Source organism: Symsagittifera roscoffensis, chromosome 3 (assembly GCF_963678635.1).
Source record: "Symsagittifera roscoffensis chromosome 3, txSymRosc1.1, whole genome shotgun sequence".
NCBI lineage: Eukaryota > Metazoa > Xenacoelomorpha > Acoela > Convolutidae > Symsagittifera > Symsagittifera roscoffensis.
This window is the reverse complement of record NC_087064.1, coordinates 27,380,216-27,394,421: the sequence shown is the minus strand read 5'-3', so window position 1 is coordinate 27,394,421 and position 14,206 is coordinate 27,380,216. Positions and strand designations below refer to the sequence as shown.

At 35.8% G+C, this 14,206-nt stretch overlaps 2 protein-coding genes across 2 annotated transcripts; both read left to right on the top strand.

The window, feature by feature from the left end:
• Positions 1–64: 64 nt before the first annotated feature.
• On the top strand, positions 65–3,918 carry LOC134842319 (carnitine O-palmitoyltransferase 1, liver isoform-like). The gene is made up of 3 exons (XM_063858596.1): positions 65–1,853; positions 1,964–2,243; positions 3,049–3,918. The coding sequence occupies exons 1-3, from the start codon at positions 109–111 to the stop codon at positions 3,292–3,294; spliced, it is 2,271 nt and encodes a 756-aa protein (XP_063714666.1). The 5' UTR covers positions 65–108; the 3' UTR covers positions 3,295–3,918.
• A 2,643-nt stretch (positions 3,919–6,561) lies between these two features.
• Positions 6,562–9,057, top strand: LOC134842533 (uncharacterized). The gene is made up of 2 exons (XM_063858915.1): positions 6,562–6,761; positions 8,539–9,057. Exons 1-2 carry the CDS (start codon positions 6,599–6,601, stop codon positions 8,976–8,978), a joined length of 603 nt encoding a protein of 200 aa, XP_063714985.1. The 5' UTR covers positions 6,562–6,598; the 3' UTR covers positions 8,979–9,057.
• Positions 9,058–14,206: the final 5,149 nt, after the last annotated feature.

Genomic DNA, 14,206 nt, shown 5'->3' with positions numbered 1-14,206 from the left:
CTTTGGATTTTCTTTAAGTACAAAAAATTCTATACGGTTGAGTTAAGTTTCATCGTGAAGTTTAAATTTCAGATAAGTTTGATAACAGAATTTTATTCTGTAAGTGCCATGGGGTCGGTCAATCGAATAGTTGACCGGGCCATACCTTTCGAAGATGCTGCAAGAGTGGCGGCGTGGGAAAAATCGGAAGCACGACGCAAGCGTGAAATCTACCTCAGACAATTCTCATGTGCTGTTGAAGCTGCCGTTTGGCCATACTCTCCTAAGTTGTTTGCATTCATGGGTACAGCAGTTGCCTCATTTTGCTTCATGCAATTGGAAATGCTCCCAGAAACTGCTATGTACATGAGCTGGATGTTTCTAATCACACTTCTACTACTTACCAAGACCTTCATAGCATGTCTGTTGCGATACAGAGGCTGGCTCTCAACTGGAAGAGTGACTACTAGGACTAAAATATGGGGTCTGTTAATGAAGGCGTTGATTCCAGCTAATTCCAACCACTACTGCTTCAAAACAGTGTTACCACCTCTTCCGTTTCCTAATAGTCTGAAAGTGACGGTGGATAAGTTTGTGGAGTCAATGCGTCCAGTTCTCTCAGAAAAAGAAATGAGCGACTTGCAACGTAAAGCGGACGAGTTCCTTGCATCCATCGGCTGGAAACTTCAGTTTATGCTTATACTGAGAGCTATCTGGAAGTGGAACTGGTTTTCTGATTGGTGGAAACAGTACGTCTATCTAGCCAATAGGAAGCCTCTGTTCTGCTCGAATGTAGCTGGAGGCGATTCGTATAGAATCCAGTATAACAGAATGGACCGAATTGCAGTTTGGACTTACGGAACATGGAAGTACTTCATCGAAGGAAGACACAATGGAGCTCTGTTGCAGCAGATGACACTCAATGGTGTGATTCCAATGTGCATGGATACTGTAAAATACGTTACTGGCAGTACCAGAATCCCTAAACAACACATCGACGAGCACGTGTGGAAAGATCCCCTGCAAGTCGGCTACGTAGTTGTTCAGTCTAGAGGGAATTATTATAAGATCTTCATGTACGATGACAAAGGAACGATGCTGTGCCCAGGAACGCTCAAGATTCTCTTTGAGCAAATTTGGATTGACAGCAACCTGCGTGGGTCGAAGCAACGCAATCCAGCATTATTCACAACGCTGCCAAGGGAAGAGTGGTCACAAATCAGGGAGAGACTAATTAAGATATCTCCCGAAGCACTTCAAGCTGTGGAGGATGGCGCGTTTATGGTGAATTTGGAAGACGAGATGTCCGATGCGAATGGTGATTACTATCTGTACGGTAACCACGGACACGGAAAAGTATGGCTGGACAAATCACTTTCGTTTACCACGTTCAAAAGCGGACGCGTAATAACGATGTTTGAGCACTCGTGCTTTGACGGACTAGTCATGTCGTTGGGAAAGAATTTCGCGGTCATCGAAGAGTTCTTCGCTCATGAGATCAACGGATTCAGCTGGTTTGACAAAAAAGGTCTGAATACTATCGAAAACGGGGTGTACAATGCAGGAGGGTTCCGGGAACCAGAAGTCATAGACTTCGGAGACCTTTCACTTTTGGACGACGATTTCCAAAGAGCTGCTGATTTCCAGACGGAAGCACAAGACATCGAAGTCGGTCACATGCTGGCTGATAACGTGGATCGAAAGCTGGCTAAGAAAGTGAGGCTGAGTCCAGAAGGTGTTGTTCAGTGTGCAATTCAGGCGGCAACTTTTAAGTTGCACCAGAAGGTTATGCTGACGTATCAGCCGGCCACGCTGCAGCATTTTGCATATGGGAGGACAGAAAATATCCGACCTCTGACAATGGGAAAGAAGAGGTTAGTTTTATGGAATCTATTTTAAAGTATTTATATTAATTATTAGATAAACCAAAAAGGGAGAATCAAAACAGTTATTGAGTTGTGGTCTAACATCATTAGTTATTTAGGTTTGCAGAGGCGCTACAGGATTCTGAAGTCACGAATGAGGAGAAGTTCCGACTTCTTAAGGTGGCGGCGGAGGAGCATTCGGAGCTGATCAAGTCGGCGATGGGTATGAAGGGAATCGACCGACATCTATTTGCCCTCTACGTCATAATGAGGGGACGGGGAATGGATTCGGAGTTCCTGGACTACGTGGTCAATGATGGTATGGCGGCTCCTATGTGCACTAGTTGTGTGCCTCCCAAAGTGTCAGACAAGCTGAAGATTCTGTCCAAATACGACGAGGTAAATAATTTCGTTGCATTGTTGTCTCCTGTCTTAATCCTCTATAACTTATTACCCTTGCGATAAGCAAGGGTGTTGCAGTCGGTTACAACTTTTTTTCGTAAATAACTCTGTACTCATCTCTACTGATAACTTGTTTCATAATTAATTCTGTTTCAAGAATTATAAATGAAAATATTCTGTTTCAAATAAAATTGTCGACTCATTATTTTTCTGCTTATCGTTTGTCGGCTTAGTTGCCACATCTTGGAAACGTTTTTTTTTGCTGCTTGTATTTTTCTCTAAGGTTGCTTTTAGTGTTTGATTTACTCCTAAAAAATTTTAATTTTACTTACCTTGACTTCGTATTTCTTTTTTTTTGTTTCGCTTAATAATTTTATTCTGGCCAAGTTAAATTTGCCAATTTTTTATCAACTTCATTACCTAATTTCGCGTCGTTTCAGGGGAAACACATTTTTTACGCTCCACTCAGCACTTTTTAAGTTGGTTGTTTTGTTACCACTCGGTTTGATGAAATTTCATTTTTTCTAATTTTTTTTGGCTTTATAGGGTTCGGCTTATTTGATATTGGCCTTTGCAACTATCTTTATTCATTTTGATAGATCTAGTTGTATCGCAAATGGTGCGAAGCAGCTTCGCCTCTGTCAAGTTTTGGAATGACGTTTAACCACCTGATTTTATAGCATAGTTTGTATAGAATTTATATCATATAATTTTGTCATATTCTTCCTCTATAGATTTTAGAATTGGTTGGAAAATGGATGCAAACTTAAATATATGCATGTTTTGCTTTGTTACCAAACAGGATTGGACTAAGAACCCGAACGGAGGAGTGTTCCGACATCAGTGCCCGGAGGGATATGGTGTGTTCTACTTGGAGGCAGACAGTACTCGCACCAAGTTTGTCGTCACCGCCAGCAAGTCACACCCCTCAACCAACCCACGTGACTTCTGCAGAGAACTGATGGGCGTGTTCAACGATATCAACTCTATAATACATACGCACCTGCAAGAGAAAGAGGAGGCGCAGGTCAAGGCAACAGGACAATAGAGTTTAATTAGAGAGGCGGCAAAGGTAAAATAACATAGAAAAAACAGTGGCGTGTTCATGAATTTTAAAAAAAATTTAATATATTTCTTAGTTTTTAGGACATCACATTGTTTTAGATTTTCGAATTCTTTAGACAGATCTTAATTTTAACAATCCGTGGTAATTTTTGGGAGTGTAGTATAAGTGAAGCTCGCGCTTCTTCGAGGATACATACCCTTTATGTAGTTTGTTTAAATGATACATATGTGATCTCCCTTAACACGCCACTAAATCACGATTGTTGGTGAATATAAACATTGACGGAGTAAGAAAACGGGATCTGCATGTAAAATGTTCAAGAAAGGTGTAAGAAGCAACCATTGAAACAACTATTTGGTGACAGCGAAATTTAAGTTTATGTTTGTTCCCCTTTTGTCGAAAATTCTACCTATATTCTTCAAATGCCACTAGCTGGTCACATTCATTCATCCTTATACGTAGAATTGAGCTTAACTCATTTTAATGTGGCGTGGTTTTTGTGTGCCTGAAGTTTTTGCTGTCAATTTTGTATCAAATTTTATGTACATTATTTCAAGGTATACTTTTAAATGCATAGCATAAATTCAAATTGAAATTTCATTGGAATCCAATGAGTTACTGAGAACACTTCCTGAAAGCTTCAAATCCTATGAGCTAGTGGGGATACGGCTTGTCTTGGTTGTCTCCGTTTCAACGTTTTGGTACAGATTTGCCAGAACAAATATTTATGTTCAGGTCGTTTTTTCAGGCCATTAACGTCGGATTAAATAAAAGTTTTCGTTTTGAATTTAATTCCGTTACAAGTATCGTGCTCAAACTCATTGGCCTGGAACATATTTTCTTATTTTCAAATTCTTGTCTCTTGAGTTTTCTATTTTCAAAAAGGGTATCCATAGAAAGACCGCCTACATTCTTGTGTGCTTGCATACTCCCCTGGTCTCTTTTTGTTTTACCCATTTGTCTACAGCCTTCCTAGAAAAAGTCTTCTTGTCTACAGTAAAAGTCTTTTTTTTGGGGGGGGGGGGGGGGGAAGAGGAATATTTGACTGATGTGTTCTCAAAAACTAGCCTAGGAAATCTGAGATTTTGGCTCCAATGAATAGAACGGATTTGAAAAGCTCCACCTGCATAAGCGGCTTCACCCAAACTTTTTTAACACATGAATTTACGACACTCGGAATAGTCAAATTTTGATTTTTTAACCGTTTTTGAATCTTTTTCTTGAAAACTTACCTCCCAAACTTGAGGTTGTGGGTTCAATGCAGATAACGGGTTGTGGGAAGCTGGCATGCATTAGCGGCCCCTCACAAAAAAAAATCTTTTCCTCTGAAAAGTCATTTTTTGAGCGTTTTTTTTTCTCTAAATTTTATGAAGTTTACAAAAAAATATCGTCTCATAACTGAGATTCTGGGTGCAGTCCAAAGAACTAGTTATGAGAAGCTCCTTTGCATACGGGAATGCGTTCAATTTTTTGACATTTAAACAAGTGAAAGTTTTGAAACTTTGACCGTCTTTTAAAAGTTTTTTGCCTCTACTCAAAAATTACTTATGCAACAGTAACAATAGACGGGGCAGACAGCAATGCTTTCTATTTCATAAATTGAACTAAATAAATTCAACTTTAAGGTTCTCTTTAAACTAAAATGGTCAAATCTCCACAACTTCGTATCACATCTTCGTATTTTTAAATCAAACAAAATTCTAAAATAGCCGAAAGCACGCACAGAAATGCACTTTCAAAGTTTGGAAAAAAATAGAAATCAGGTTTCCCGATTAAACACTTAACCTGGGAGCTGGGTTAAGTGTTCAATGGATGGAGAACCCTGATTTTAATTTTTTCAAATTTTGAAAGTGCAGTTCTGTGCGTGCTTTCGGCAATTTTAGAATTTTGTTTCTGATTTAAAAATACGAAGATTGAAACCAAGTTACCGTGAAGTTTTGACCATTTCAGTTTGAAGAGAACCTTTGTTGATTTTTTTTTCAATTTATGAAATAGAAAGCATTGCTGGCTGCCCCGTCCATTGTTACTGTTGCATCAATCTCGTAGATTTTTCCTTGATTTCATAATTAAGCTTTTTTTAATGTTCATTACTCCGTTTGAAGCACCGGATATGCGTTACAGGTTAGTTTCATTTTAATCTTTTTAACTGTACACAAACAACTTGTGGGTTAATATTTTAGCATCGGAAGTTAAAATCCGAGATCAGAAAAGTCCCTATTTGAATTAAAGCGTTTGCCACTACACCAAATTTTTCCAATCTGACTTTTAACTACTGTGATTTTATGACAAAAAATTAACATGTAGTTCGTTGTTTGAACATTTTCATTGGATCCTCTGCCAGAACCCTCTTGTGGTTTTCTCTTCTTATATCACGTAGTCCAAATGTAATATTTGTAAATAAAAATTTTTGTTCAGACCATTGAAAACGAAGAGGAACTTTGTCATCGGGTGTGTTTTGGTTTAATTGTTTTCATACAAAATCAGGTACCACAAGTAATCATCGGAAAAAAACAAGTGATGTATCATTTTAGAGCCATTTCAGTCTTTACTCGTACAGAAAGTTTACTCAGTGTCGAGAAAAAGTTGGTTTGAAATTTTTGAGCTATAGTCTAATTTCGAGTGAGTAGGTCCTATAGTAGGCTTATAATAGTCGAATTCGGATAATTCAAGTTACGCCGTCTTATTTGAGCCGTTATACTCTCGTCAAATTAGTTAACTGAAATATAAAATAAAATGTTAACTAAAATATTTACCCACAAGTTTTTTTTGTGTACATCTAGCTAAATAGATTGAAATAAAACTAGCATGTAACGCTCCTCCGGTGCTTCAAACGGATTAATGAGCGTGAAAAAAGCTTATTTATGAAATCAATGAAAAGTCTACGAGATTGATGCAACAGTAAAAAAAAATACGGGGCTGCCAGCAATGATTTCTATTTCATAAATTGAAAAAACAATAAATTCGACTTGAAGTTTTTCATCAAAAACGTTCTCTGCATCTTTTTATTTCATTTTTCGATTCGCATTAAGAGAAAAACTTTTGTCAAATATACCTTATTTATTATAATTGTCAAATATGCCTAAGTTCATGGTGTCCTTGTCGGTTCGGAAAATTGAGAACATAGTTCGCAGTTTGTGTTCATCATTTTAGAGTGAGTTACAATAGTTTCGATTCTTAAAGATTAGTCAAAGTTGATTAGATAAATCATAGCATGGAGATCAAAGTGACACTTCGTTTTCATTTGACATTTCAGATCAATGTAAATAGAGGCAATAGTCTCAGCAGCATGAACAACGGAGACGCAGTTTTGCCCACAGGAGATGTGCAGCAGAACAGCCTCACGAGTTCAGTACAGAGCCCGCACATTCCAGTGCCCCCGCGAGATAATGACGAAATCACTGACATAATATTCGGATACGATCGCAGTTTCACCCATGGCTTCTCAGAAGGTAAACAATATACTTCAGTGGTCAATTTTTTTGAATGTGCTAATTACATAGTTTTTTTTAGTGTCAATGAATGTAGCGAAAACACTTATGAAGATCGCGATGATTTCTTGTCGGTAAAAGGCGTAAAATTTGTACACGACAAATTTGATCTTGCTGATTGACTTTGATTATTTTTCAGTTCAATTCAATTTCATTCGCTTTAAGAGAAAGTTAGAAAGTGGATTTCAGTTTTCAGACTTCTCAGTGCATTAAAATTTTAAAAATTTCACTTTTTGGTCCAATTTTCGCAATTTTCTTTGAAGTTCGAAATTGTCATTTTTATAAAGAAACAAGCCATGAGTTCAATGACTCTTTTCCTATTGTTTCTTAATTTACCCCTTGTTTCGATTTTCTGAAATTGCACTTCCATTTCGATTCATGATATAATAATGAATTGAACAAAAACATGGAAAACTTAATTTTCGCTTATTAAAATAGCTAGATAAAATCAATGGCACTGAAAATTTTTAACGCTTATTATAATTATGTAAAAGAACGAATTGATTTTCATTTATATATGACTTGATGGGATTTACTTAACAATCGCCCTCCCTTTGTTATCTACTTAAGAATTGCCACCCCTATTAATAAAAGCAGTAAATAGCACTAATTCGAATTTTGCTGCTATGTGATTGGTCGAAAATGCGTTATTTTAATCTACTTAACAATTGCCACCCCTTCTTAAAAGATGGGGGGCAATTGTTAAGTAGATGCTCTTGATAATTTTTTTTTGTTTTTTTTTTTTCAGAAAAACTCTTGAAATGACCTACTGACTAAACAAGTTCATTCATAAATATTAATTTTTTTGTTAATGAGGTTAGGTATAGCTGCACTTTTTGAGTGCAGTACAGTTTCATCTGCTAAGCGTTAAGTAAATTGCGCTCTCCAATTATAAAAGTGGAAATTGCGCGAAAAAACGTTCGCGACTTCTAGTTTCGAAGGCGGATTTTAATTTTTAGATTTCCAGCGGAATAAAAATTTTACGCAATGATCTAGTTATCCATCATTGGGTTAGTTTTATTCAAAAAAGTGTCGAATCATAAATTGTTCTTGAAATTCGAAGAGCTTCAACTTGATACGTTTTTTTCAAAAATTGAAAATTTCAAAAACTTTATCATTTTTTGGTTTCCTCGATCTTTTACTTTTCGTGACCTTCTATTGACTATGTTTCAGAGTCTTTGAACGTAATAAAGACTCTTATATACATTGTGACTAGTTTTTTGTTGTTTTTCTTAGAAATTTGTTCTCGCTAAAATTTGATTTTTCGCGGGCTGACTTATGATTTTTCTTAGCTTCTTATTTCTTTTTCATTTCATTGCCTTTTTTGGAAGGAAGGCAAAGTCCATTATCAAACAGCAAAAGTGTAAAGGTTACGAAAAACGTGATTGACTTCTAGTTTCGAAAATGGAATTTAATATTTAGAATTCCGAGCAAAATGAAAAATTACATATTGATCCAGTTTTCTGAAGTTGAGCTAATTTTAGCTTAACAGTATCAGTCATAATTTGTACTTGAAATCCAAAGAACTGAGACGGAAGGCTAAAGTTTTTCAAAAAAAATAAGTCCGTTTTTTCTGTTTCGTGCGTTCAGTGGCTCTTTTCAACCGCTCTGTTGGCTATGTTCAAGTTTTCAGAAACAAATAATTTCTTCAGAAACTAGTTTGAAATAAAACATGGCTATATTTAGGTTTTTAAAGTAATTAGTGATGAAGGTATTCCAAAATGATTGATTGATTCAGGTTTCACAAAGGCTACAAATGAGGAGTCATCCCACAACAAGTTTCTGGGCACGTTCCATGGACAGAAAATAGGACTGGACGTTGGAGTAATGCGAGGAGTTGCTTGCACTCTTTTGGCCCTCGAAGATCCCAATTTTGTCTTCAACATGGAAGGAGATTCCTTGCAAAATGATCTAAGTACTGGTACAACAAAGAGTTCTAAGCTCTCTGCCAATTGTAAGACATTGTTAGACCTCTGCAGTCAAATAAAAGCTACTGGATATCTACCTGGAGAACCCTTGTTTGAATTGATTGACAAGGCTCGAAAGAAATACAGAATGGTATGTGCACTAGCTAAAATAGTGCCAAATGTGGGGCCGGAACTAGCCAGTCCTGTGGCCCAAACGGCGTGGAAAAGTGACGAAAAAGGAGGTGGACTTAATGTAGACAACTCATTCTAATTTTTTTTTGTTTTTGTAGTTTTTATGGCACGCGTTGATTTGCTAATTTAGAACAATAGAAAAAAATTGCTTTCGCAAAGTATGCTGAGTTGAGACAGGAAGAGATGATTTTTTTAATGAAGTTAAAACTGGGGAAACGTTAAAAAAAGAACAAACGATTGAAAAAGGAAAACTCTTAAACCTAAGAGGGAGATTCTTATCTCTATAATTATAAAATGCTACTTTTTGAAATCTTGATTCAAATCGGCATCTCTTGATAATGATGTTTTTTTTCGCTGAAAAGCGAAACTATTTGATACAAGGATTCAGCATTGCTTGGTGTAAATGGTGTTTTGCATGGCTCTTAGAAAGATCATTTGGTTTTTAAGAGTAATGAAAGTAGAAAGTACTCTTATATAGGTCTTGCTGATTTTTTTGTTGAGTCTTAAAATTTGTTCACACTCAGTTTTGATTTTTCGCGGTTTGACTGTGATTTTTTTCAGTTCAGTGCTTTTCCATTGTTGAAAGGAAAACAAACTCCGCTATTGAACAGCAAAAATGTAAAGGCCACGAAAAACGTGATCGATTTCTGATTTTGAAAATGGAAATTAATTATCAGATTTACCAGCGAAATAGAAGATTTACGTATTGATACAGTTTCCTCAAATTAGGTTGATTTTAACAAAAAAAAGTGTCCATCATAAATTGTTCTATAAATTCAAAGAGCTTTAAGGCCATCTGTTTTTTCTTCGAAATTCAAAAGTTGAACTCTCTTGAAATAACGAGGCAGTTTTTTTTTCCAGTTTCCTTGCGTTCATTACTCTTTTCCAACTGTTAATTGGCCATGTTTGCCTAATTGGTGCCTTGGTACCATTTGATTATTACTAGAAGTAATTTGTTGATTAAGAGTGATGAACGTAGTGACGACTCTTTTATAGGTCTTGCTGATTTTTTTTTTTTTTTTAGGAAAAAGTCTTAAAATTTGCTCACGCTCAGTTTTGATTTTTCACGGCGGTTTGACTTGTGATTTTTTTGAGTTCAGTGCGTTTCCATTGTTGAAAGGAAGGCAAACTCAACTATCGAACAGCATAAGTGTAAAAGTCACGAAAAACATGACCGATTTCTAACTTTGAAAATGGAAATTAATCAGATTTCCCAGCGAAATAAAAGTTAAACGTATTGATCCAGTTTTCTCAATATGGCTTATTTTAGCAATAAAGTGTCCATCATAATTTGTTCTACAAATTCAAAGAGCTTTAAGGCCATCTATTTTTTCTTCGAAATTCAAAAGTTGTAGTTCTTGAAAAAACAAGTCAGTTTTTTTGTCAGTTTTCTTGCGTTCATTACTCTTTTCCAACTGTTAATTAGCTATGTTTATTACTAGAAGCGCTGCGGGTTTAAAATAGTTTGCGGATGAAATTATTAGCAATCAATTCATTTTTAAAATCTTTTTGGTAAAGGATCAAAGTATTCTAAGCGTTGATTGGCCATAAATATTATCGGAAAGGAAACTCGTGAGACCTATTCCGCGCCCTTTAACCCGTCGTCTTTGCGTGGTAGTAAGTTCTAATTGTATATGACTTTTCATGATCTGCAGTATAATGCTACTGATCCAACTTGAAGCGTTAAAACGAAAGCTGTCGAAATTTTGCCTAGAATAAGATTTCGTTTTGTTTAATTTTTCCTCAAACTATTTTTGATTAATTAAGATGGTTCGTTGCTTTTAAGTTTTTTTCTATGAAAATTTGCCTTTCCACCTTTTCGATCCAAATTCGATGAGAAAAAAAGAATGTTCATGCTTTGAGTTAAAATTAAAACGGATATTTTACCTGGGGTGATAATTCATAACGTTATGGGGGCTTTTGGGACTGGAATTTTCCGTAAAATGACGTGTTTTCCATCCCTTTATCTGTGATTCACGACGCCTAGGCTCGAAATTATTGAGCGCAGCGAATGAGTTTGTGCTTCAATAATTTCAAAGAAATTGATGCTATTCAATTGGTCCCATTAATTCCTCATCAGACTCTAAATATCTCCTACAAAATCATATTGCTTGTAAACTGCTTTGAAAAGCGAAGAAAATTAATTTAAAAAGTTTCGCTCACCTCAAATTCGCCAAGAAAAAGCATCAAGGGCATTTGGAACCTTAAGGGCTCCAATCTGAGCAGTCTTTTATTTTACATTTTTACCCGTCTTTGATTGCGGTCTTACTAACCTACTTACTGCCCGCCGATCAGGAGTATATCCAACTATCCCCAGAGCCGAATCAGGAGTTCGTTAGATGCACTGGCATATCGCCCAAAAGGGCTTACTTAACGTATTTATCTTAATTGTTGCCCCTTGAGGCTGCGATCCATTTAAATCCCATTGATAGAAACCAATTAGTATTTCATAGTTTTGAAATTTTTTGTCAAGGCATTTGCTAACTTCACTCGCGAGAGAAAATGAAATTCAGTGGGCAACTAGACTTTTCCCGTTTACAGTTTATAAAAATCTTGCTATAATTTGAAACGTTGGTAATTTTAAGCCTTTCCTAGTTGGTTTGATGGTAAAGAGCGAGCCTTGGGAGCCTAAGGCAAGGAGTTCGATTTCCAGCTAGACCTGGGTTTTTAAACTTCTAGGGTTTTGTAATCGGGAACTTTTTTCCCGTAAACAAAATGGTTTCATGATTGAACCTCAACAACCTCCAGGCTACTTTTTTATTGGTCAAAAAGTATCATGGTTTCCTTTGCACCCTAAGGTCTTCGGTTCGAGTCACGGCCAGACCGTGGTTTTTTCAGTATGTATGTAATTGAATGATTTTAGTGGGGAAAAATTGAATCGGCGGTATTTTTTGTCTGCCTATGTTTTGTCGCACTATTTGACACATCACGGGTCTTTTTTTCTGCTCTAAGCAATACTTATTGCAATAGCAAGTATGAATGGTTAACCCCCGTAATTTGTAATTTTACTGGCCCTGACTTAGTATATATTTTTTTGTTTCTGCTTAAAAGCTTTATTCGGGCTAAATAGTTTCCGATCATGTTTTATTGGCGGAGTCATTTTTTGCGTTGTTTGAATGGCAGAAATTGTTAAGTTTGTTTGAAATAAATCAGGACGGTTTTTGTGTACGTTTAAAATTTTGAAACTTAATCGCTCTAAATTTTTTTGACAACAATTTAATATGGTGTTCATTTTGTTTTCGGCTCAATGGGCGTCGAACCACATTTCATCGGCCTAGTTGCCGCTCAATTAATACTGAAAGCTTATATAATGCTGGTGGTTTTGTTTCTCGGCTGCTTTCCTGGAAGTGAATTTTTCGTTTTTCAAAAAAAAAGTCAATTTTCAACTGAGCTGTCATAGTATCGTTTGTCTGCTTAGTTTTGGTCGGCTTACTTTCCAAAGCATAGACTGAGTCTTGAACGCGCAGGGATTTTCATTTTTGCAAAATGCCGCATCAAACAATTTTAAAGATACAGGTAATTGAGTTTCATTTTTTTTCCAATTTCCGTTTGTTTATTTGTTTCTGCTTTGAAAGTTAATGTACTTTAATCTATTAGGCGTTTATTATAAAAGATTACTAGTCTATTATTAGCTCTTTTAAAGGCAAAATACTTCCATGCGTTTTCGTGCATAAGGTAATGTAACAGTTTTGTTTTCAAATTGAACATTTGAAGATACATCAGACATAAGTTTATAGAAATATTTTTGACACGTTTTCAAAGCAGTTCTTTCGACTAAGTGGCTCCTTGATCCGCTAACTTACCATGCTATATGTGCGATTTATCGCACATGTTGGGCAGCTTTGTTTAGCCGCTGTGTAAGTTTTTTTTTTCAGTGTAGTTGAACATTGTGAAGACACTTCGTTTTTTTTTCAGTGTCAATGAACGGAGTGAATATGTTTCGTTGATTTCTTGTTTTCTAAGAGTAATGAACGTAGTGAAGACTTTTATATAAGTCTTGCAGATTTTTTTTTGTTTTTTAAGGAAAAAGTCTGAAAATGTGCATAAAAGACTGATAACAACAGATTTGCATTCATACATATTGATGCATTTATGAATGCACTTAAAGGTATATATGCACTTTTTGAGTTCAATTGAAATTCATCTGCTGAAAGTGACGTAAATAGCACTCTCCAAATACGAACGTGGAAATGGCGCAAAAAAAAACTTGAACGATTTCTAAGTGGAATTTAAGTTTTAGACTTCCAGCGGAATAAAAACTTTACCTGTAGATTAAAAGAGCGCCAATCATAAATCGTTGTAGAAAGTCAAAGAGTTTAAAGGGCAACTATTTTTTTATTTGAAATTGGAAAGATGAGATTTTTTCAACAAAGTCAGTGTTTTTTTATGTTTACTTGCTTCATAACTATGTTTTTCAGTAAAATTTTGTTTGATCAAGCTCAATTTGACTTGAGATTTGGACGACTTTTCGTTTAAATATTCGATGTCAATTTGAGCATTCCAGCAAAAATTCCTTGTTTCTTGGTATTTTTCGGCTCTTTTGTTATACGGCCCAAAGCTGATCTTTTCAAATTTTGAAAATATGATCAGAATGCTCGAATCTAATTGGTTGAAGTTACTGCCAGAGAACAAAAATCTGGATTTCCAATAAAAACAAGATCAAATAACAATTCTGATAATTTTGGATGGTATAACAGAAAAGACCCGATTTTTCCAACTGTTTGTTGACTTTTTTGTTTGACTTTTGCATCAGTTTTTTGTTTGACTTTTGTAGCTAGCTTTGCAAATTTACTTTCAATGCAGAGCTCAATTCTTCTATCTGATAGGGAATTATAAATGGTGCGATAATTCGCTCTGCATGTTTATTCACAAACGTGACTTAGATTTTTATTATTAGCGAAAGATAGAATGATTTTCATGCTCATGTTTTCTCAAATTAGGGTCAAATTATCTCACAAGTGTCAAGCATGAAAGGTTTATTCAACTGAAATGATATTGAAAGTGGTCATTTTTTTGTGAAAAATTAGGATGTTGATTAAAAATCCGTATTGTTTGTTTCCTTGTTTGAGTTCGTTATAAAATTTTCCAGGTTTCTTTCTGTGGCTAGTTTATTAAACTAGAACGTATGGTGACCCTCGTGTGTTAGTTTGCTCCTCTTGGCTTACAAATATATCAATTATCAAAGGGGTTTCACCACTAAGCCATAGCATAGCTATCGGTTGGTTTGCTGTGTGATTGCTTCGACGATTGATATCTAGGGTCATGGTCTCACTTAGTGTAGGCTAAGAGTACTATTTCGGTAAACGA

Coding starts and splice junctions, on each gene's coding strand:
- LOC134842319 (XM_063858596.1), top strand. CDS start 109: ATGGGGTCGGTCAATCGAATAGTTGACCGGGCCATACCTTTCGAAGAT. Junction 1,854..1,963: donor CTGACAATGGGAAAGAAGAG/GTTAGTTTTATG, acceptor TTAGTTATTTAG/GTTTGCAGAGGCGCTACAGG. Junction 2,244..3,048: donor TTCTGTCCAAATACGACGAG/GTAAATAATTTC, acceptor GTTACCAAACAG/GATTGGACTAAGAACCCGAA.
- LOC134842533 (XM_063858915.1), top strand. CDS start 6,599: ATGAACAACGGAGACGCAGTTTTGCCCACAGGAGATGTGCAGCAGAAC. Junction 6,762..8,538: donor CACCCATGGCTTCTCAGAAG/GTAAACAATATA, acceptor TGATTGATTCAG/GTTTCACAAAGGCTACAAAT.